The 23,660-nt window shown below is 49.8% G+C and overlaps 1 protein-coding gene across 3 annotated transcripts; it reads left to right on the forward strand.

Moving 5' to 3' along the window:
• The first annotated feature begins 5,453 nt into the window (after window positions 1-5,453).
• LOC129620144 (UL16-binding protein 1-like) lies at window positions 5,454-17,751 on the forward strand. Of its 3 annotated transcripts, XM_055535942.1 has the most exons (7): window positions 5,454-5,744; window positions 7,201-7,310; window positions 14,295-14,480; window positions 14,717-14,959; window positions 15,589-15,721; window positions 16,909-16,936; window positions 17,608-17,751. In XM_055535942.1, exons 2-7 carry the CDS (start codon window positions 7,265-7,267, stop codon window positions 17,659-17,661), a joined length of 690 nt encoding a protein of 229 aa, XP_055391917.1. In that variant the 5' UTR covers window positions 5,454-5,744; window positions 7,201-7,264; the 3' UTR covers window positions 17,662-17,751. The 3 variants fall into 3 exon arrangements, with proteins under 3 accessions (XP_055391917.1, XP_055391918.1, XP_055391916.1); XM_055535941.1 differs by lacking the exon at window positions 7,201-7,310 and having other exon boundaries at window positions 5,460-5,744; XM_055535943.1 differs by lacking the exons at window positions 7,201-7,310; window positions 14,717-14,959.
• Window positions 17,752-23,660: the final 5,909 nt, after the last annotated feature.

Genomic DNA, 23,660 nt, shown 5'->3' on the forward strand with positions numbered 1-23,660 from the left:
TGACTACTGAAAAAACCATAGCTTTGACTATAGGGACCTTTGTTGGCAAAGTGATATCTCTGCTTTTTAGTACGCTGTCTAGGTTTGTCATAGCTTTTCTTCCAAGGAGCAAGCATCTTTTAATTTCATGGCTGCAGTCACTGTTCACAATCCTTTTGGAAGACTTTAAAAACAAAACAAACAAAAAAGGGTACTTCCATTTCTCCCTTCCAAAATGTAAGTTTTTCACCTGGGTTCTCAGGAACCATCTGATCCATCTGTGGTCCCCCAGAGTGAGGAGGAAAAATAGCATTTTTAAAACCGAAGCAGTAAAACAAGGAGATTTCTGCTTCTGTCTTTACATGGAAATGAATTTGTAACTGAGCTGGATTTAATTGGGTAAAGGGAAAGTAAGCCCTATATAAATAAACTCTCAGAAATATCAATAAAGCTCACCAGAACACATTTCTGTCACCAGGGACGACCCTGAGTCAGAATGATTGGCCAGAGATGACCCAGAAACTAACTCCATCACCAAAGAACCTGAGACTACAAGCCATGTGGCAGAGCAGTTCTCCTGGGTTCCCTTACCCTGCTGCTCTCCGCCCTGTAGCCCCTTCCCAAAAAAAGCCTCTTGCTTTGACAGCATGGAACAATTCATTTCCCAGTGTTAGACAAAAGCGCACTCTCACACCCTCAAGGAGTCCCCCTTTCTGTAACAGATGGTGACTCTGGTGGGATTTCTTCACTACGACCGATGCTGTGACCATTCAGATACTTAGGGACAAGCTTGCCCACTGACTGACCCAACCCAGTGGCCTGAACTGGTATTTTCTTTTGTCCCTTGTCTCCTCCCAACTCCAAGGACTGGCCTGAGTGCCCCGATCTGATAAGGAACAAGTAAGGAAGAAAGATCATTGAAAAAACAAGAGAGTTCCAGAAAAACATCTACTTCTGCTTTATTGACTATGCCAAAGCCTTTGACTGTATGGATCACAACAAACTGTGGAAAATTCTTCAAGAAGTGGGAATACCAGAGCGCCTGACGTGCCTCTTGAGAAATCTGTATGGAGGTCAGTAAGCAACAGTTAGAACTGGACATGGAACAACAGAGTGGTTCCAAATTGGGAAAAGAGTACATCGAGGCTATATATTATCACCCTGCTTATTTAACTTCTATGCAGAGTACATCATGAGAAACGCTGGGCTGGAGGAAGCACAAATTGGAATCAAGATTGCTGGGAGAAATATCAATAACCTCAGATATGCAGATGACACCACCCTTATGGCAGAAAGTGAAGAAGAACTAAAGAGCCTCTTGATGAAAGTGAAAGAGGAGAGTGAAAAAGTTGGCTTAAAGCTCAACATTCAGAAAATGAAGATCATGGCATCTGGCCCCATCCCTTCATGGCAAATGGATGGGGAAACAAGCAAACAGTTAGAGACTTTATATTCTTGGGCTCCAAACTCACTGCATATGGTGACTGCAGCCATGTAATTAAAAAACGCTTGCTCCTTGGAAGAAAAGTTACAACCTACCTAGACAGCATATTAAAAAGCAGAGACATTACTTTGCCAACAAAGGTCCATCTAGTCAAAGCTATGTTTTTTCCAATAGTCATGTATGGATGTGAGAGTTGAACTGTAAAGAAAGCTGAGCATGGAAGAATTGATGCTTTTGAACTGTGGTGTTGGAGAAGACTCTTGGACTGCAAGAAGATCCAACCAGTCCATCCTAGAGGAAATCAGTACTGAATATTCGTTGGAAGGACTGATGTGGAAGCTGAAACTCCAATCCTTTGGCCACCTGATGCAAAGAACTGACTGACTGGAAAAGACCCTGATACTGGGAAAGATTGAAGGCAGGAGGAGATGGGACAACGGAGGATGAGATGGTTGCATGGCATCACCGACTCAGTGGACATGAGTTTGAGTAACCTGCAGGAGTTGGTGATGGACAGGGAGGCCTGGCGTGCTGCAGTCCATGGGGTCGCAAAGAGTCGGACACGAGTGAGCGACTGAACTGAACTGAATTAAAGGAACAAGAGCGTTGCAGTCTCCTCTAACCAGCGCACGTGGGCGCCCAGTGTAAAAGGCGGGTAGGCTGCTTTACAGGAAGGCAGGCAAGTGAGTGAGGGAGGTGGCAGGAGCTCCCCTCCCAGACCCGGTCGAGGAGCCTCCTAGTGGTAACCTGGGCGGGGCCTGTCGGCGGAGGGGTCTCCCAGGCAGTCAGCGCAGAGGCGGAGGTCCAGGAAGCAGCTGCCGGCTAGCCGGAGAGGATCGCGGGTTCTGACTTGGCAGCCTCGCACTCCTGCAAAATTGGGATCCAGGTGACAAAGGGAGAGATGGGTGGCTCCAAGAGCAGTCTTGGCTTCCTCGTTTTGCTTCTGATTGTGTTGTTCAGCGGGACGTCCAGCGGTGAGTTCGGGGATGAACCTGCTGGGGAACGCGAGGAGGTTGGATGGGGGAAGGGGGATGGGGGTGGTGTCCGTGGGGCTTCGCGAAACTTCTGGCAGCGTGTCGCCGCGGCCCCCTCCTCTTTCCCTTCCCTCGGCCCCTTTGCTCCTCGGAGGCTCCTCCCGCCTTCTTGCCGGCTCTCTGGTCCAGAAGAGGGGTGCCTTGGGTGTAGTAGTAATGGCAGGAGTTTGGGAGGTGACGCTGGGAGAAGAGGGGGCCGGGACGCGGCAGGAAATGCGGTCCTGATGACCATTTGCTGTGATGGCTTGTGATGGACCTTAGATTCGGAGGAGAAGCCCACTTCCAGCAGCTGGCCCAGTGTCTCACAGGGTTCCATGCAGCCCTGGGAGCCTGTGTCTGACTGTCCTCTCACAGTCCCCCAGTGTCAGGGGGACGGTGCCTGCTGAGGCCCACGTGGAGCCGCCAAGTCACATACATCACCCAGCACCGCAGAAGCACGTTGTCTTCCAGAACACTGTGCCTTAGGAATGCCATAGCATCTGAACTTTCTAAGACAGACTTAATGATGTGGAATATTTTCTAGATAACACTTTCATTAGGTTGAACTGAAAATGTTTGTGTAAATTTTTTGACCAAGAAATTTTTAAACAGTGTATAAAATAAATAATTTTTAAAATTGTTTCAACACAAATACTTGGACTAGCTTAGTGCCAAGTGCTTTTTAGTTTTTACCTCATCAAAGTAGTGTAGTTGATTCACCCTTGAATGTGCCGGGCTTAGTTGCTCTGTCATGTCTGACTCTTTGTGACCCTGTGGACTATACAGTCTGTGGAATTCTCCAGGGTTGAATATTGAAATGGGTAGCCTTTCCCTTCTCTCGGGGGTCTTCCCAACCCAGGGATCCAACCTAGGTCTTCCACATTGCAGGTGGATCCTTTACCATCTAAGGCACCAGGGAAGCTCAAGAATACTGGAGTGGGTAGCCTCTTCCTTTTCCAGGAGATCTTTCTGACTCAGGAATTTAACTGGTCTCCTGCATTGCAGGTGGATATATTACCTGCTGAGCCACCAGGGAAACCCTTAAGTTTCTTTCTTCTTCTTCTTTTTTTTTTTTTTTTTTAATATTTATTACTAGTCTTGGGAATTATTTGTCTGTAAGATAAAATACTTTGTCTTAGGAAAAGAAAAATGAAAAAATGCTGTTGCCTTGTACAGGAAAAGGCAGTGTTGGATGAAGAAAACTTAAAAGATAGAAGCAAAAAAAGAGGAAAATACAGTAGAAACAGAAACTACTCTTTCATGAAAAATTGCCTCTTTAATTTTTTTTTTAATAAAGAGGGGTTCTGCCTTCTTACTTTGGGGAAAGTTGGAGTGGAATTGACTGAAACATCTTAAATTTGGCAGATCCTAGCATATGGCACCCCACTCCAGTATTCTTGCCTGGAAAATCCCATGGACGGAGGAGCCTGGTAGGCTGCAGTCCATGGGGTTGCTAAGAGTAGGACACGACTGGGAGACTTCACTTTCACTCTCATGCATTGGAGAAGGACATGGCAACCCACTCCAGTGTTCTTGCCTGGAGAATCCCAGGGACAGGGGAACCTGGTGGGCTGCCGTCTATGGGGTCGCACAGAGTCGGACATGACTGAAGTGACTTAGCAGCAGCAGCAGCATTTCTCAGAGCCAGAAGTGGATTTGGGGCAGGTCAATAGTAAACAATGATGATTTTATTTATTTTTACTTTCTGGAAAAGGAGATAACACAATTCCAGAAGGTGCAATCATGTTTTAAGGTTAAGACTCCCTTTTACCACACCTACAACAGTGCTATGCACAGAGTGGGTGCCTGAGTTGTGTTGGGTAAAAAAAAAAAAAGTAAACAGATTTTGTGCTTGTCTTCAAGGCTGTCTTAAGTATAAAATGGATTTTTTAAAACACTTGAAAAAATTAAAGAATTCAATTTATTAAAAGAAAAATTACATATGCATTGCACGGAAGGCTCTCAATGCCTAGCCATTGATCAGCACCTCCCTGGAGTCAAAGCTCCTCCCAGACAGCTCAGGCTGTTACTAATTGAAGCTGGTTATGACTCATATGCTACCATTGGTGAAGTTAACAAGTGGTGGAAAAGGAGAAGCTGGTTTGTTCAGGAGCCCTGGGAAATACTGACCTAATGTTCTCAGACCGCCTCCAAGTTTCCAGGTTAGAAAGGGGGGAGAGGTGGCTGCTGCAGGCGCATCAGCATCTTGAGCACAGTCAGGGTGGTTGGCACAAGGTGAACGTTTGAGGACCACCAAGCTTATGGTTGCAACCAGTCTGGGGGTCTGCGTGCTTGCAGCCAGCAGTTTTTATGTGCTGGGGGTCTGCTTCCTGTGGAAACAACTTGAGGCTTGTGTCAGCTCTTTGTTATCTTTCAGGGAACTGGTAATTTCATGACACTGCTATGTGGCTGGTCACAGTCTAAATTGTTACCAGTTTCCCAGCCTAAGGAGTATTCCTTTCTCCATCTTCACATGTTCTAATCCTTAACTTGTAAACCACTGTTTTGAGACTCACAGGAGGCCTGGCTGACTGAAACTTTTCTACAAACAAGAGGCAGACAGAGACCATGGGGGGCGGGTCTTTCCCACTAAGGCCCCCTAGAGCCCTTTTGGTTACAAGACCATTTATTACCCACTTTTCCATGGTCCCAAGAAGCCCAGGGCCTCCAACAGCTTTCTGTCTCTTGAAGAGAATCTAAACATGCCCTCTCTCAACTGGCATCTTATCCCTTTGTCTGATAACTCACCCAGCAAAACCCCCCGACCAGACCCCCAGGACCTAACTTAGGAGGGACAGGAACAGGGTTTCCCAGTGGACATGAGTTTGAGTAAACTGCAGGAGTTGGTGATGGACAGGGAGGCCTGGCGTGCTGCAGTCCATGGGGTCGCAAAGAGTCGGACAGGAGTGAGCAACTGAACTGAATTGAAGAAACAAGAGCGTTGCGGTCTCCTGTAACCAGCGCACGTGGGCGCCCAGTGTAAAAGGCGGGTAGGCTGCTTTACAGGCAGGCAGGCGTGTGAGTCAGGGAGCCGGCAGGAGTCCCCGCCCAGATCCGGTCGAGGAGCCTCCTAGAGGTAACCTGGGCGGGGCCGGTTGGCGGAGGAGCCGCTCAGGCAGTCAGAGCAGAGGCGGAGGTCCAGGCCGCAGCTGCGGGCTAGCGGGAGAGGATCGCGGGTTCTGACTTGGCAGCCGCGCACTCCTGCAAAATTGGGATCCAGGTGGCAAAGGGAGAAATGGGTGGCTCCAAGAGCAGTCTTGGCTTCCTCGTTTTGCTTCTGATTGTGTTGTTCAGCGGAACGTCCAGCGGTGAGTTCGGGGATGAACCTGCTGGGGAAAGCGAGGAGGTTGGATGGGGGAAAGGGGTGGTGTCCGTGGGGCTTCGCGAAACTTCTTGCAGAGTGTCGCTGCCGCCGCCTCCTCTTTCCCTTCCCTCGGCCCCTTTGCTCCTCGGTGGCTCCTCCCGGCTTCTTGCCGGCTCTCTGGGCAGAACAGGGGTACCTTGGGTGTAGCAGTAATGCCGGGAGTTTGGGAGGTGACGCTGGGAGAAGAGGGGGCTGGGACGCGGCAGGAAGTGCGGTTGAAAGCCCCCAAGGGTCCAGCCCGCCCCTGAGAAGTGGGAGCCCTGGAGCAGGGCCGTTTGGGACCAGTCAGCCTTCCCGGGGAGAAGGGACCCAGACCCACCCCGAAAAGCACACCCTCCCGCCCCGACCTGTGCAACAGAGACACTTCTGGTCCCTCCATCTCCCGGCCCTTGAAGGACCAGCGCTCTTTCCCGGCCGTAAGTTATAAACGCAGAGCAGACCGGGTGCCCAGGCGGCGGCGGCGGCGCGCTCCCGGGTGAAACGTGCTTGAGTTGCTCTTGTCCGAGCCTCAGCTGCTGGCTCCACTCCCGGCCCGTGGGCTCCGCGGCGCGGCTCCTCCCCGATCTCGGGGCTCCGCGGCGCGGCTGCATCCGCGACCCCCGAGACTCCGCGGTGCGTCTCCACCCGCGATCCCGGGGCTCCGCGTCGCGGCTCCTCCCGGATTCCCGAGACTCCGTGGTTCGGCTCCTCTCCGAACCCAGAGACTCCGCTGCGCGGCCCCACCCGTGATCCCCGGGCTCCGCGGCGCGGTTCCTTCCCCGATCCCGGGCTCTGCTGCGCGGCTCCACCCCCGACCCCTGGGCTCCGCGGCGCCGCTCCATCCCCGACCCCGGAGGCGGGTGTGAGCCTTTTCCTGATCAGGCACCAGGTGCCCTGGCTCATTGGTCTAGATGCAGAACTTTTTTTTTGTTAGAGAAGTAATCTTGTTGGACACTACGCCTATCCTTTAACCTATTCGTACCCAGGGAAACAGATGTCCTGCCTTTCACTTGGCCTGCAGAGTCCAAGTTGAATATAAGCAGGTTTCCGGGTAGACAGTTTCGTGGACCTGCCCCAGGTCAGCATTTCTGCTTGGTGGGGGTGGGGGTGCGAGTAGCAAAGGGGTGGGGATATTTCCAACGCACTATATCAGTGATTTGGCTCTAGCTCTCCTTTTCTGCAAAGTAGATGATGAGGTTATGAGACTAAATGCAGCTCAACTTGGCAGTAAATTCTTCAAAAACTTCCCTTCTTCAAAAATTTGAAAGGAAGGAAAATGTGCTACAAAAAAGCAGAACTATTTATGATCCTGTTCATGCAGCTCCAGCTACTTCTACCCGTGTGTTTTATATCAGTGCAGGGGTTTGCTGTGCAGTTATATTTCTTGTAGTAATAATATTAGCTGTTTTGCACCTTCATAGTATGACAAGAATTGAACTGGAAGACAGCATCGGTGTCCAGTAGTTCCCAAGGGTTGTCTCAGCCATGTCCCAGATGACTCAGTATCTGAGAGGAGACACACCCAACAATGGTATTTCCATCCCGTTATCCTACCTTGTGGGTGGGTAGAGGAGTGTCTTGAGAAGTGCCACTCTTTTGGAGGCCAGAGCTAAGGTGAACGATATTGAAATATCCAAGGAGAGGATAATTCTATCCATGGAGAGGATGTACTCCCAGAAGGTAGTTTAGGGCGTATTTTCCATGGGATTTATGTAGATGAAAAAGATCCAAATAAAGAACAGCAATCATTTGTAAAAACAGAGATTAAGCTTCTGAAATTCAGGTGACAATACTCACTGAACTTTGCAAGCTGTGAGATCTTCATCACAGAAATCTTCCTCCTATTTCCCTTGTGTGTATAGAAGAAAGAGAAAACCCCTGGTGATATTGCCTGACATGAATTGGGAGAATCGTAAATAGTTTTCACGGCATTGCAAATTGTGTGTCTGTGTGTGTATTAGTCAGTCAGTCCTGTCTGATTCTTGCCACCCCAAGGACTGTAGCCCACCAAGCTCTTCTGTCCGAGGAATTCTTCAGGCAAGAATAATGGAGTGAGTGGCCATTCCCTTCTCCAGGTGATCTTTCCAGCCCAGGGATCAAACTCGGGTCTCCTGAATTGCAGGCAGATTCTTTACTGTCTGAGCCACCAGGGAAGCCTGCAGCACAAATTAGTAGAAGCCAATAATCCGCAGGCAATTTCTCAACAGGACCTGGTCCACAAGGTCAGATTGCCTGTGGAATGGATTACCTGGTCAGAAGAGAAGTCCTCCACAAAGACCTGGCTACTAGGAGCTCTGCCATTGATGACAACCTCAAGTTAAGAGTACAGATAGCCCCTCTCCAGAGTCTTGTTCCCCATGGACTCTCACTGTCTGGAGGACAATGATAACGTGGGATCGATGGATGGCTCATGAACGTCTGGTTAAGAATGAGGTCCAGGCTTCCCTGGTGATTTAGTTGCTAAGACTCCACATTCCCAATGAAGGGGCCCAGTTCGATCCTTGGTCAGGAAACTGGATCTCGCATGCTACAACTAAGAAGTCAGCATGTTGCAACTAAGAGTCTTCATGCTGCAAAAAGATCCCAAGTGCCACAACTAAGACCCAATACAGCCAAAAAAAAGATAGATATGAAAAAAATAATTTATTTTAGTTCTCCAGTGCTAGTGATGTGTGGGCCTTCAGAGTGATAGTGTAGGAGCTCATGGTTCTGGATCAAATACCCTACATGGATGTCGACTCTTGAGAGATATGAAAGAAGGTCATCAAATAGCCCAGCCTATCAACTGCCCTGATGAACCATTTGCTGTGATGGCTTGTGCTGGGCCTTAGATTCGGAGGAGAAGCCCAGTTCCAGCAGCTGGCCCAGTGTCTCACAGGGTTCCATGCAGCCCTGGGGGCCTGTGTCTGACTGTCCTCTCACAGTCTCCCAGCATCAGGGGGAAGATGCCTGCTGAGGCCCACATGGAGCCGGCCAGTCACATACATCACCCAGCACCGCAGAAGCACATTGTCTTCCAGAACGCTGTGCCTTACGAATGCCATAGCATCTGAAGTTTCTAAGACAGACTTAATGATGTGGAATATTTTCTAGATATCACTTTCATTAGGTTGAACTGAAAATGTTTGTATAAATTTTTTGACCAAGAAATTTTTAAACAGTGTTATAAAATAAATAGTTTTTAAAATTGTTTCAACACAAATACTTGGACTAGCTTAGTGCCAAGTGCTTTTTAGTTTTTACTTCATCAAAGTAATGTAGTTGATTCACCCTTGAATGTGCCAGGCTTAGTTGCTCAGTCGTGTCCGACTCTTTGTGACCACATGGAATATACAGTCCGTGGAATTCTCCAGGGTTGAATACTGGAGTGGGTAGCCTTTCCCTTCTCTCGGGGATCTTCCCAACCCAGGGATCGAACCCAGGTCTTCCACATTGCAGGTGGATTCTTTACCATCTAAGGCACCAGGGAAGCTCAAGAATACTGGAGTGGGTAGCCTCTCCCTTTTCCAGGAGATCTTTCTGACTCAGGAATTGCACTGGGGTCTCCTGCATTGCAGGTGGATTCATTACCTGCTGAGCCACCAGGGAAACCCTTAAGTTTCTTCCTTCTTCTTCTCCTTCTTTTTAATATTTATTACTAGTCTTGGGAATTATTTGTCTATAAGATAAAATACTTTGTCTTAGGGAAAAAAAATGAAAAAATGCTGTTGCCTTGTACAGGAAAAGGCAGTGTTGGACGAAGAAAAAAGATAGAAGCAAAAAAAGAGAAAAATACAGTAGAAACAAACTACTCTTTCATGAAAAATTGCCTTTTTATTTTATTTTTTTAATAAAGAGGGGTTCTGCCTTCTTACTTTGGGGAAAGTAGGAGCGGAATTGACTGAAACATCTTAAATTTGGCAGATCCTAGCATATGGCACCCCACTCCAGTACTCTTGCCTGGAAAATCCCATGGACGGAGGAGCCTGGTAGGCTGCAGTCCGTGGGGTCGCTAAGAGTCAGACACGACTGGGAGACTTCACTTTCACTTTCATGCATTGGAGAAGGACGTGGCAACCCACTCCAGTATTCTTGCCTGGAGAATCCCAGGGACGAGGGAGCCTGGTGGGCTGCCATCTATGGGGTCACACAGAGTCGGACTCGACTGAAGCAACTTAGCAGCAGCAGCAGCAGCATTTTTCAGAGCCAGAAGTGGATTTGGGGCAGATCAGTAGTAAACAATGGTGATTTTATTTATTTATTTACTTTCTGGAAAAGGAGATAACACAATTCCAGAAGGGGCAATCATGTTTTAAGGTTAAGAATACCTTTTACCACACCTAGAACAGTGCTATGCACAGAATGGGTGCCTGAGTTGTGTTGGGTAAAAAAAAAAAAAAAAAAAAAGTAGACAGATTTTGTGCTTATCTTCAAGGCTGTCTTAAGTATAAAATGGATTTTTAAACACACTTGAAAAAATTAAAGAATTCAATTTATTAAAAGAAAAATTACATATGCATTGAGCGGAAGGCTGTCAATGCCTAGCCATTGATCAGCACCTCCCTGGAGTCAAAGCTCCTCCCAGACAGCTCAGGCTGTTACTAATTGAAGCTGGTTATGACCCAGATCCTACCACTGGTGAAGGTAACAAGTGGTGGAAAAGGAGAAGCTGGTTTGTTCAGGAGCCCTGGGAAATAGTGACCTAATGTCCTCAGACCGCCTCCAAGTTTCCAGGTTAGGAAGTGGGCAGAGGTGGCTGCCGCGGGGCGCATCAGCGTCTTGAGCACAGTCAGGCTGGTTGGCACAAGGCGAACGTTTGAGCACCACCAAGCTTATGGTTGCAACCAGTCTGGGCGTCTGCGTGCTTGCAGCCAGCAGTTTTTATGTGCTGGGGGTCTGCTTCCTGTGGAAACAACTTGAGGCTTGTGTCAGCTCTTTGTTATCTTTCAGGGAACTGGTAATTTCATGACACTGCTATGTGGCTGGTCACAGTCTAAATTGTTACCAGTTTCCCAGCCTAAGGAGTATTCCTTTCTCCATCTTCACATGTTCTAATCCTTAACTCGTAAACCACTGTTTCGAGACTCACAGGAGGCCTGGCAGACTGAAACTTTTCTACAAACAAGAGGCAGACAGAGACCATGGTGGGCGGGTCTTTCCCACTAAGGCCCCCTAGATCCCTTTTGGTTACAAGACCATTTATTACCCACTTTTCCATGGTCCTAAGAAGCCCAGGGCCTCCAACAGCTTCCTATCTCTTGAAGAGAATCCAAACATGGCCTCTCTCAACAGCATCTTATCCCTTTGTCTGATAACTCACCTGGCGAAACCCCCCGACCAGACCCCCAGGACCTAACTTAGGAGGGACAGGAACAGGGTTTCCCAGAGTATGACACAGGGCTCGAGGGTGAGGCTGGGCATCCCCACTTCTACCCTTTGGTTGCACATTCATAGTGTCTAGGAATTGGGACAGCAGCAGCCTATAATGGTTATTGATTAAGGTAGGAGTTGACAGATTTTTTTTCTGCAGAAGACAGTAAATCTCGAGGTCTCTTTAGGCCATTTGGTATCTGTCTCTGGGTGCAAAAGGAGCTTGCACATTTGTGGAGCAGCAGGAGCCAAATATAATGTGTAAATCAACTGAGAACCAGACTTGTCCACTGTCCTGTTTTCTGACCCCAGTAATGAGTGACCCATCCTGTAGAGAATCATCCAAGAGCTGCCTCAGTTGTCTGTTTATGAACCAGAAACTTACCGTGTCCTGCCTTGTAGCTTCTGGTGGCGGGACTGTGATAGGAGTGTGGATCTGGCTGTTATGGGCTAATGCACCCCTCTGCTGTAGTCTGGCTTCCTTGGTTCAAGGAGCCATAGGGGACACTGCATGAAGCCACAGGTGTGAGCAGGGGGTAGTGGCCCTGTATCAACTCTGGTGTCAGGCCTAGGTCACCTGCTGGCACATCTTATTTGTTCCCTGTGGCCCTGGTTATGCCAAGCCACATAATCATTTCTATCCTATGATGGCTGGCCTATCTGAACTAATGGTTGGGGTTGGTGAACCCAGATCATGATGGGCAACTCTGACATTCCATGACCAGACGCATCGTCTCTGCCAGGCCCCAGGACCATACCAGGAGCCACACTGAATGGTATGGGCTTTCTCACTGCAAGTGGTATGTCCTTTCTTCAGGACACTAGGAGTCTGTGTTGTGAGCCTCCAAGTAAAACGCCACATACAGCATGTAGCACCTTTCTGAACACAGGAAGCTACGATGTCACCGGTTCTGTTGGGTCATGTGCCCAAGAAGCAGGTCCAGCTACACTCATCATTCACCAATTGTGACTGCCTTTGTGCCAGGACAGCCGTTGCAGCAGAGACCTAGGGTCTGCGAAGCCTGAAATGTGTCATATGTACCATTAGAGGGAACCTAGGACCTCATTTTCAATTCAGTGGAGATAAGATAGGGACCAGAGCTCTGCAGGCCTAGGGAGATGGTAGGTTGGTACTCATTTTCATTATTTCCTCCAGGAGATGATATTGTTTCCATGTACTATCGGGGGGTGGGGAGTCAGGGTCAGAAGAATGAATGTGGAATTCACGACTATGGTACCTTACCCATGGTAGTTTTCTAACAACACAGACTGTCCATTCATGTCAGAAGTCCAGGACATGTGCAATGGACACTGAGTGGATCTGTGGACCCAGAGATAACCACTGACAGCAGGACCTGGGACAGGTGTCTATTAATTGCCTGGTCCTCGGAGCGTCACTTCACAGCACGGGGGCCATGATCATGCTACCGTTCCTGTGCGTGGTGTTAGTAACACACTGGGTCCCATATGAATGTGGGAGTAGTTTCTTCTGCAGTTCCAGTTCAGTTCAGTCACTCAGTCGTGTCTGACTCTTTGCCACCCCATGGACTGCAGCACGCCAGGCTTCCCTGTCCATCACCAACTCCCAGAGCTTACTCAAACTCATGTATATCACATTAGTGAAGGCATCCAACTGTCCCATCCTCTGTCGTCCCCTCTCCTCTGATCTTCAGTCTTTCCCAGAATCAGGGTCTTTTCCAATGACTCAGTTCTTCACATCAGGTGGCCAAAGTATTGGACTTACTTACCCCAGTAAATAACCATGTGGCTCATCGGGAGAGAATGGAAGGACTTCTGCACTTGCTGTGGTGATGAAAGGGCCCTCCTCACTGGGACGTGGCTTCTTTCTCTGGTGATGCCTTCTGAGTAGTAGCTCAGTTCTGGAGATTTTGGTAGGGATGTTTGGTAGGGATGGCTGCTTTCAGCCTACTGATCATCCAGTCTTGTGTTTGTCTCTCCTTGTTTTCTGTCTCTCAAGCAGTTTGCATCCAGGTTCACTGACCGTCTCTCTGCCTCTAGGATCACCCTGTGCTAGGAGCCAGCATTGTACTCCCTGCAGTCAGGCCCTGGCTGGCACTGGGACTCTCTAATCACTTTCAGCTTCCCTGATAGCTCAGTTGGTAAAGAATCCACCTGCAACACAGGAGACCCCCGTTCTTTCCTGGGTCTGGAAGATCTGCTGGAAAAGGGATAGGCTACCAACTGCAGTATTCTGGCCTGGAGAATTCCATGCACTGTATGGTCCACGGGGGTCACAAGAGTGAGACACAAGTGAGCGACTTCCACTAATGACTTTGACCATTGTACCAACTTTGCTCCTGACATGCAACACTCCACCCAGAGTCTGACCTTTCCCCATTTTCCATCCCTGTTCCTGCCGGAAGCCCACAGGAACACAGTCTCCTACCACAATCCCTGATTTCCACAAAAGTCAACCTTCAGCTGTTGGAGATGCTTCTTATCCATGCTTTCCTCTCAGGCTCCATAGAGTCCATCAGGCTTTCCCATGGTGCCTGGTGGCCTGGACACTTTCCTGCCCTTTCATACTGTGTCTGCCCTGGCAGAGTCACTTCCCTGAGCCTTTGATCCCCTCCTCTACCACTTGCCTCAGAAGTTCTGGATTTTCTCTTTCATGCCATGTGGGCCAGGCCTTTCTCCAGGCTTCCAAGACCCATCCTAGTGGGAGATCAGCAGCATCTCCCTGGCCTTGTTTACTTCTGTGACCCGTAATTATAAACTCTTCCTTCTCCAACTTGGGGTTCTGTGCTCACCTGTTACCTCTTTGCCCCTCTCCCTGTGATCCTACTTCCTCAGGAGCATCCCCACAGGCCCCTCATCTCTCACAGGACATGGAGTTAGATTCTGACAGTCCTCTGTCATCTAGACTTTTCCTGAAGAGCAGCCTGGTACATCTCTGCAAAGGTTATGTTGCTGGGATCAGACCTGGTGGACAAGGGGGCACACCCAGGATGTGTGAAATTTGCCAGGCAGGGGACTCCTCCTTCTCCACAAGGAGAGGAGGGGCACTGGCTGTATGGTGTGTGTTGTGGGGTGTCATTGCTCTGTCAGCCCAGCCCTGCACTTTACTCTGCTCTCACATAACTGGGGGAAGGGGCCTCAGGGTCTTTTTCCCCAACCGCACCCTCACTGTGTTTTTCCTTCACAGACCCTCGTTCTCAGGTCTTCCTCTCCTATGACTGTGGTACGGGTAAGATCAAGTACATGAGTCCATTGGGAGAGGAAGTGAAAAGTATGAACGCGTGGGAAACACAGACTGACACACTCAGAGACACTGGAGACTTGCTCAAGGAGCAGATGCCTGACGTTACACCGGAGAAACACTTAGACAAGGGTGAGTTAGAAAGTCCAAATGCAGGAGGAGTAGACTGAGGGCTTAGCTGCATCCACTGTTTTCAGGTGAAAAAAATAAAAATGAATATTGTCCTTCCCTAGTAGTCCAGTGGAAAGAGTGGAAAGAGCAGCTGTTGCAGGAGAGACCAGGGCCAGATTAGCTGGGCCCAGGGATGTGGACCCAGGTGAGGCAGAGAATCTGTCAAGCTCAGAGGCTGAGCTCTTTCTTTTCCTCAGTGGGGTCAGGCCCTCTGCCCGCACAGGCCAATATGACATGCTGGCAAGAAGACAATGGACACATCAATGGACAACTGTGCCTCATCAATGGATGCTGTAGAGTGTATCATCCTGGAGGGAGACAGATGAAAGGGAAGTGGGAGAATAACAGAACTGTGACCTTCTTCAAGGTCTTCAAGGAAAACTGTCAGCTTTGTTATCAGGTTTTCTTGGAGCACTTCGAGAAAATGTTGAAGACCACAGGTAAGTGAGAAGAGTTGAAGAAAGTGGTAGTTCTCTCATGGTGACATGGACCCACCCCTCTGTGTGTGTGTGTGTGTGTGTGTGTGTGTGTTTGTGAAAATGATCCATCAGAGGTGAACTGTCCTGGGAGAACAATGACCCAGGGATGCTCTGTCATCCTCCTTCCTCTTCCACTTCCTGACATCTCTCCTCACAGCACAGGCCTTTAGACAACTGAACATGGATTTTTGCTGATCCCAAACCTGTAGACATCTTTTTGATTTCTGGGATTTATTTCTCACTGTACCCTCTTTCCAGAATCTTCTTTCAAATGTCACCAATCCTTCTGGAAATCTGTCAATACCACCTCTGCTGTCAGCTCCTGAGGGCTCCATCCTCAGGTCACCGTCTCTGATGTCACAGCAGGACTGAGTGGCTGTGTTGGAAACCTTGCTCCCCCATTAGCTGTCAGAGCCCGGTGAGGACTGGGCTCCTCCCTTCCCCCCGTCTCGCCTGAGGATCTATCTCAGGGGCCTCCATGTGATGTGTGTAAACTGTCTGCACAGTAGGGGTACCTGGGTCAGGGGGGCGAGCAGGCATCTGCCGAGCTTGGGGTCTGGACAAGGGCTTCACTCTTACTCTCCTTGCAGCATCACCGACCACGGGACCCTCTACAATGCAGCCCACGGCCCCAGAGAGCAGTTACATCGCCTGGATCGCCACTGGGGATCTTGCTGGTTTAGTCATAATCATCGTTTTAGCCTGTGTCCATGACAAGAAGAGGTACTGAGGGCAGAATTCAGAGGGAAGGCAGGGGCACGGGGTCTGGCGTGAGGCCAGGGAAGGTGAACCCCAGCCCACCCCTGCCCCTCCCTGAACCTCCTCATCCTGGAAATGAGCCAGTGAATAAGACCCCATATCACCTGAGAGCAGAATTTGGACAAGATCAGGCCTCAATTCTGGGAAGGTCCTCACTGTCAGATGACAGTGGGAAGTGAGGGGTGGCTGGGGCACGGGAAGGCCGAGGGCCTATTGATGCTTAAAGGGTTCAGCCAAGTCCCCTGACTGAGCACAGACTGCTGGCTGGCAGGGCCCCCAGTAGGTGGTGTGAGAACAGCAGGCACTCAGGGCGAGGACAGGAGTCATGGGGGCTGAGAGCAGCATGGGGGCTCCACATGATGTGTCAGCGGGGAGGGAACCCACCCAGGGGCTAAGATGAGAGGGGCCGGGCTCTCATCCCAGGAGGAAGGTGTGGGAAGGCCTTTGCAGACCCAACTCCAAAGGCTTCTTCTCACAGGAAGTGGCCTGGGTCAAGCAGGCAAGGCAGGAGCCCCACAGCAGAGACTGTGGGAAGGGCTGAGGCCAGGCCTGTGCTCCTGGAGCAGCAGCAGTTGTGACTCAGTGTGGCCTGCAGGTCACCAGCCTCCTGGGGACCCAGAGCCTCCATCACTGAGCGGCCCTGCCTTGAGCAGAGGTGCCTGGGGATGGTGGGCCTGAGCTGGGGTGAAGGCGCCCAGCTGTGGGGACCAGGAAGAGATGGGAGGCAGGGACCCTGGTCCTGAGAGCTGAGTGTGCTGCTGGCTCAGAGGCTGGAGGGGCGCAAAGGAAGGAGGTTTGCCTGCAGCCCCCCAAGGCTGTCAGGAAGCAAAGCCCCTCCTCCGAGTACATGCTCCCTGGTCCTTTAGGACCCCTCAGGGAGGATCTGGACCTGAGTAAAGGGAGCAGATTGATTCCTCACTGGCTCCAGTCCCGAGCCTAAGCAGGCGGTGTCAGGGCCTGGCCCCACTCTGTGATGCAGGAAGGAAAAAGGAGATGACAAGAAGCTGCTGGGCCTGGGGTGGGGGTGGGGGTGGAGGACATAGGAGCCCCTCAGTGAGGGCGGGGCTGGAGGGGGCCTGGGTAGGGGCAGCCCCAGGAAAGTGACAGGAGTTCCTTAGCCTCCTGAACCAAGGCCTCTTTCTTTTCTGCAGGAGACGGTGCTCCCAGGAAGCGCGACAGGTGCCTCTCTCCTGCTCTTCACTTTAGATCCAGGACATCAGACCCCATGAATCCTGAGTCTGTTTTCTGGTTACAGTTACGCAGTAGACACATCATCTCATGGGCTTTATCACATTTGGGGAAATCCTACTCAGCGTCTCTAAGAAAAAACAAGCAGAAACAATTTATTTCGCCACATCATCTCATGGGCTTTATCACAGTTGGGGGGATCCTACTCAGCATCTCTAAAAAAAAAAAAAAAAAAACAGAAACAATTTATTTTGCCACTTTCTCCTGGTGCTAAGTGATGGAATTTCTAAACTGAAATGCTCAAGTCCTTGAAGAAATCTCCACAAACAGGACATTTTTTCATCATATTCTAGTTTGTGGATAATTAGACTCTGCCTCGTGACCTCGTTCTTGAAAATGATATTGCAAGAAAAATACCGTCATCTATTACAGGACTCAGGGATTGTTTCTGTGTCTGGAGAAATCACCTTAGCCTATTTTAAATAGAAGAAAGTTTTATTTATGACTGTTTCCCTTAATAATTTATCACGCTTAGTCGCTATGTTAGTCGCTCAGTCGTGTCCAACTCTTTGTGACCCCATGATCTGTAGCCTGCCAGGCTCCTCTGTCCATGGGATTCTCCAGGCAAGAACACTGAAATGGGTTGCTATTTCCTTCTCCAGGGGACCTCTCCAACTCAGGGATTGAGCCTGCGTCTCCTGTGTCTCCTGCATTGACAGGCGCATTCTTTACCGTCTGAGCCACTGGGGAAGCCTATTTATTATGCTAGTGCTATTTAAATAAAAATCTCAGTACTCCAGAAAACGTGAAGTATTTAAGATTTTTGTTTTCTAAGCCACAAGAGAGGTCATGACATTTCACCCTTTGTCCATCTTGTGGGATTCGATGTACCTGGCGATTCTGAGGACACACGGTCTGAGAGGACACATGCACCCTGTGTTCACGGCAGTGCTGCTCACAGTAGCCGGGACCTGGAAGCCACTTACACGTCCACCCACAGATGAATAGGTAAAGAAGATGTGGGACATATACGCAGGGCAATATTACTCAGCCGTCAAAAAGAATGAAATAATGCCATATGTAGCAACATGGATGGACCTGGAGATTGTCATATTGAATGACATAAGTCAGATAGAGAAGCAGAAACACCTTCTGAGGTCCTTCATACTCAGAATCAAAAAAGTCGTGATACAAGTGCTCTTACTTACAAACCAGAAAGAGACTCACAGAGTTAGAGAGTGAATTTATGGTTGCAGGGGGAAAGGATGAGGGGAAAGGGATAGTTAGGGAGTCTGGGATCAACATGCACACACTGATTTATTTAAAATGGATAACCAGCAAGGACCTACTGTATAGCACATAGAACTCTGCTCAATGTTATGTGGCAGCCTGGGTGGGGATGGGAGGGGAGTTGGGGAAGAATAGATGCATGTATGGAAGTGAAAGTGAAAGAAGGTTAGTTACACAGTCATGTCCGACTCTTTGGGATCCCATGGACTGTAAGCTGCCAGCTCGTCTGTTCATGGAAATCTTCAGGCAAGGGAGTACTGGAATGGGTTGCCATTTTCTTCTCCAGGAGACCTTCCTGACCCGGGGATCGAACCCGGTTCTCTTGCATTGCAGGCAAATTCTTTACCAACTGAACCATCAGGGAAGATAGAGACATGTAAGTAAGCGTTAGTCGCTCAGTTGTGCCCGACTCTTTGCAACCCCATGGACTGCAGCCTACCAGATTCCTCTGTCCATGAGATTTTGCAGGCAAGGATACTGGAGTGGGTTGCCATTTCCTTCTCCAGGGGATCTTCCCAACCCAGGGATCGAACCCGGGTCTCCTGCACTGCAGGCAGATTCTTTACTGACGGAGCTACAAGCCCTGTATGTGTATGTTAAATCCCTAGCCTAGCTTCTTTGTGCTGCTCATTCAGGACTCCTGCGCTCAGCTCTGGGTGTATATTTCCGCCTTGCTTTCGTCTTAAATAAACGAACTATTTCTGTATGTCTCCAGTAATAACATCGGTACCTGTTTTTACAGTTTTTGCCTCCTTGAAACATTCTTGCTTTCAAAGATGGTAAGAGCCAAGGGAACTTTGCATCTCGCCCCTGGTGTTTAGTGTCTAGAATTCCTCATTTTACACCAAGCTACCCAGGTTGAATTCCTGGGCAGGAAACTAAGATCCCTCTTTACCACCGCTCACTGCTGTCTCTCTGAGGTCAATATTAAGGAAATATACACCTTATATTACTACACCTTATATTACTACACCTTATATTAAGGTGTAACTATGCACCTTAAATATACAGGTAGAGGGGCTTCACAATTTTGTCATGGCAGATTTCGCCTCTGCCAAGAGGTTAAAAAAAAGAGAAAGTCCTTCCAAAGTTAACCCGGTTCATTCCCTTGCTAGGCCCTTTAATGGCTATTGTTGTTCTTTCCTTTCTAGTCCTTGTTCGTTTAACCTTTTGATTGACTTTGTGCCTGTAGGATCTACCAGTTTGAAATAGCACTCATGGTGGCTGAAGGAATAAAGCCCGTTCCAGTGGAGGGTGGCCCAGATCCATGTAGGTCCTTGTGAGGGACTTCTGCACCTTGAGGGGAGGCTCAGTTCAGTGGTCCCTGTCCAGCAGGGAGAAGTTTTGATAGAAGAAAGCGTCAGCCCCTTAACCCTTAAGAATAAGTGTGTAGAACCCCTCAGTGGGGAATGAGACAGGCTGGGACAGTTTGCTGCAGTGAGTGTACCTGGACAAAAGTCACATCAAACATCAAAATACAAAGAAATTATAAGGGGCTAAAAATAATTGCATGCATGTGCAGTTGGGGCAAATAATCAACAACAAGATACAGAAAGACCAAAAACCCAAGGCGATTTCAGAGCAGCCAGGCACAAAAGCAGGGTACTGGTCATGATCCCTGCACACAGCACCACGAAGGGGGAACAAACACCCAGGTCACCCCCTGGCCTGAACCCAGGATCCACCCCCACCCTCATCTCATATGTGGGACCAGCTCCCCCACCCTCTGGAGCCAGCAGGGGAACATGTTTTTGCTCCCTCATGAGTCCCGATAAAGCTTCTTTCCCCCTGAATTTGTGTCTGGCCTTTTACCAACTTCTATTGATCGAGTCCAGGAGCACTGGTCAGTAACACAGAAGGGCTTTTGCTGAAAGTCAGGATGCTGCTCGCAGATGGTGTCTCCAGTGGGCTTCCAGCAGAAACGGGTTGAACATATCCAGGTGGGGATGCACCGTGTCAGGAACAAAGCAGGCGCAATGGTTGATATGAGTAGAGAGATGGGACAGCTGCCACGTCCTGACTGCAGAGTATGATGCTGGTTCACTGCACAGGGTGATCCTAGAGGCAAACACCCTGGATGGGCGGCCAACCTAGATAAAAACTGCACGACTGAAAGGAATGAGACCAGGGAAGGCCCTGGGGCTCCACTGGTTAGGACTCCTGGCTTTTGCTGCCAGGTGCTCGGTTTGATCACTGGTCAGGGAACTAAGATCCACAAAGCCAGGCAGCCGACCAAAAAACAAAAAACCCCAGAAGCGAAAGAAAATAGAACACAAGCTGGATGATCAGGACACTGAAAACAGCCATCCCAACAGCTTGTCTGGATACTTTGCTCAGTTTCTAGAACTGAGCCAGTTGTCGGAACAGAGAATCCATTACTAGAGAGAGATGCCAGTTTCCAGTAGGAGGGACTTCATCACCATGGCAAGCAGAGTGCAGCAGTCCTCTGGCCTCCCCCATCCTTGGAAACCACATGGCCATGGACTCAGGTAAGTGCACACTGGGAAGCAGAAGCCATCCCACATTCCTATGGACCCAGTGTGTGACTCACATCATGTCCAGGGATCTGAAGCATCATCTCGGCCCTGCTGTTATCAATGTGATGCATGAGATGCAGGGTACTGAATATATAACCGTCCTGCATCCTGCTTACGGGGTATCACGGTGTGTGAAGACCCACACAGTGGTTATTTCACATTCTCCGGATTTGAACCAGTGATGGAAAAGTCTCTGTAGTTAGGAATGGGGTGAAGGCTGCCATATTGAGAAGTACGAGTACATTCTCATATTGTCTTTCCATTGCTACAAACAGAATGTTGCAAGACCACACTTCTCTGGGTAAAATGACAGAGATTAGTAACAATCATGGCTTGAAAGCATGCAGGGCTGTGATCCCTTCACAACTTCTTTTTATATCTGCCTGGTGTAAAGCATTTCTATCAATGGCTGGACACTAAATATTTCAGGGTTTGCAGACCAGAGGCCTCTGTAACTGGTCAACTCAGCTGTGGAAGGTGTTCATGGAAAGGACATGAAGGAATGAGTGTGGTGGGAACTGCCACTGGGACCCTAGGACCCTGCAGCACCCATGACACAGAAGCCCATCCAGCTGGGGAAATCGTGCCAGGGGTAACCTGCCTGCCTGCTAAGTCACTTCAGTCATGTCTGACTCTTTGCAACCCTATGGACTGTAGCCCACCAGGTCCCTCTGTCCGTGGGATTCTCCAGGCAAGAATCCTAGTGTGGGTTGCCATGCCCTCACCAAGGGACAGCTTGTAACATCCTAATCAGAGCATCACAAGCCAGCCCCACAGGGTCAGAGGCATGGCCACGCCACTTGTAGTGGGGAAAGCCTAACATTTAAACATGGGTACTGTTATGGTCCTGAGTCTGGTAGAGAAGGGACCTCCAGTCTTGATGAACTGGGCTCATCCACTCGGTAATCATTACTGAGAGGCCAGCTGTCACAGGATAGAAGTGATCGTGCGGTTTGGCATAAGCAGGGCCACAGGGAACAGATAAGATGACCAGCAGTGGACCAAGACCTGACAGCAGAACTGTGGTACCTCCCTGTCCTCTGCTCACCTCTGTGGTTACACAGGGTCCCCGTGGCCCCTTGGACCGAGGAAGCCACTCTACAGCAGAGGAGGGGGGCCTTAGCCTGTAACTGCAGGACCCACCCTCCTATCACATTCCCACCACCAGAGGCTACAAGGCAGGACAGGGCAGGGTTGTGACTCATAAACAGGCAGCCGAGGGAGCCCCTGGATAATTCCCCAGGTGATGAGTCACCCAGTGCTGGGGTTCGCAAACCAGGGCAGTGTTAAGAGGGATTCCTTTGGTTTTTCACGTTGTCTTTGCCTGTTGTTGCACCACAAACCTGGAGATGCACAGAGACAGACGCCAAAAGGCCTGAAGAGACGGCCAGATTTGTCTTCTGTAGATTTCCCCAACTCCTGTCTTAATCAATAACCACTATAGGCTGCCATCTCCATGGTCTGTGGACGATATGAATGTGGGACCAAAGGGTAGAAGTAGGGGTTCCTCTCCTCACCCTGATGCCCCATGTCATCCTTTGGGCAACTGGGCTCCCGACCCTCCTGGGGACCAGGCTGGGAGGCTTTTTCTGGGATAAGTCCTCAGGCAAGGGGATAAGATGCCAGTGGTGGAGAGTGTGATTCATGTCCCTTCACAGGTGGGAAGGTATTGGACGCCCTGCGCTTCTCGGGATGCAAAGATGTGGAACGAACTTAGTGAGCTGCGGGGGAAGAGCTGTGGCCACTAAGGGGATGTGTCTGGGGAAGGGAGAGCCTGGGGTGGCACGGGTGGAGTATAGCTGGTAAAGTGGCCTGGGAGTCAAGGGCAGGGGGTTGTGTGGAGGAGAAGGGTTTGTGTGAACAGATGAGATCAGTGGTGTGGTGCTTTTCAGGGGGTGTCCCGGTTCCCCCCCACAGGAAGGTTGCCTGTCCCAGCCCTGCTACAGGAGTCCCAGTCCTGAGGGCATGGGTGAGGGGCTGGGAGCTTAGGGATGGCAGTGTTTCCTGCCATGCTCTCCTTGTCCTCTCACCTCTCCACCTCCCATTGTCTGAGCATTGCTATTTCAACCAGTTTGCCCTTTTGCTGGCCTGAAAGTGGCCAACCAGCCCAGCAGGTGCCAACAAGGAAAGGAGCTCACCTAAGGATTGAGGAGGAGGAGGCGGTGGCACCACCACACCCGTGGACTTTCTAACCAAGGCCAGCTCGGGTCCCGCTCTCTGGTTATAATGCATCACCCCGCCTTCTCCCAGCAGGTTCACCGGGAACTCACCACGCTGCACTTCGTGGACACAGTTGGGCAGCAGAAGCAGGACCAGGATGGGAAGACTGAAGTTGATGCCAGCAACCTGGAGCCCCGGGGTGACCCACCCTTGGGGAGGAGCCTGGTTGGCCAGTGGAGAAGGGAATGAGTCCCCAGAGTCCTCCCACAGGAGTCTCTCCTGGTGGCTCCCACGAGGCTCCCCACACCCTCTGTGGGGCTGATTTTCCTCAAAATTTCAATGATCTGTCCCTCACCTTTCTTCTATCCATCCCCTTCTCTGGATCCCCGTGGTCCTTGTGTATTTTTGGTGGCACTAACAGGTGGCTCAGCGGTAAAGAATCAGCCTGTCAATGTGGGAGATGTCTGTTCCATCCCTTGATGGGGAAGATCCCATGCAGGAGGAAATGGCAACACACTCCAATATTCTTGCCTGAGGAAATCCCATGGACAGAGGAGGCTGGCGGGCTACAGTCCACAGGATCACAGAGATACGACTTAGTGACTAAATAACAACAACTCCTGAGACAGGGGTTGGCGAGTCCTCAGCATATACAAATTCGGGGTTATCTGCATGATCTCCTCAGGTCCTAAATAAATATTTAGCTTCTCTTCATTCCCGTAGGGAGC

The sequence above is a fragment of the Bubalus kerabau genome, chromosome 9 (assembly GCF_029407905.1).
Source record: "Bubalus kerabau isolate K-KA32 ecotype Philippines breed swamp buffalo chromosome 9, PCC_UOA_SB_1v2, whole genome shotgun sequence".
NCBI classification, from domain to species: domain Eukaryota; kingdom Metazoa; phylum Chordata; class Mammalia; order Artiodactyla; family Bovidae; genus Bubalus; species Bubalus kerabau.

Coding starts and splice junctions, on each gene's coding strand:
- LOC129620144 (XM_055535941.1), top strand. CDS start 5,672: ATGGGTGGCTCCAAGAGCAGTCTTGGCTTCCTCGTTTTGCTTCTGATT. Junction 14,960..15,588: donor GAAAATGTTGAAGACCACAG/GTAAGTGAGAAG, acceptor CTCTCCTTGCAG/CATCACCGACCACGGGACCC. Junction 15,722..16,908: donor TGTGTCCATGACAAGAAGAG/GTACTGAGGGCA, acceptor TCTTTTCTGCAG/GAGACGGTGCTCCCAGGAAG.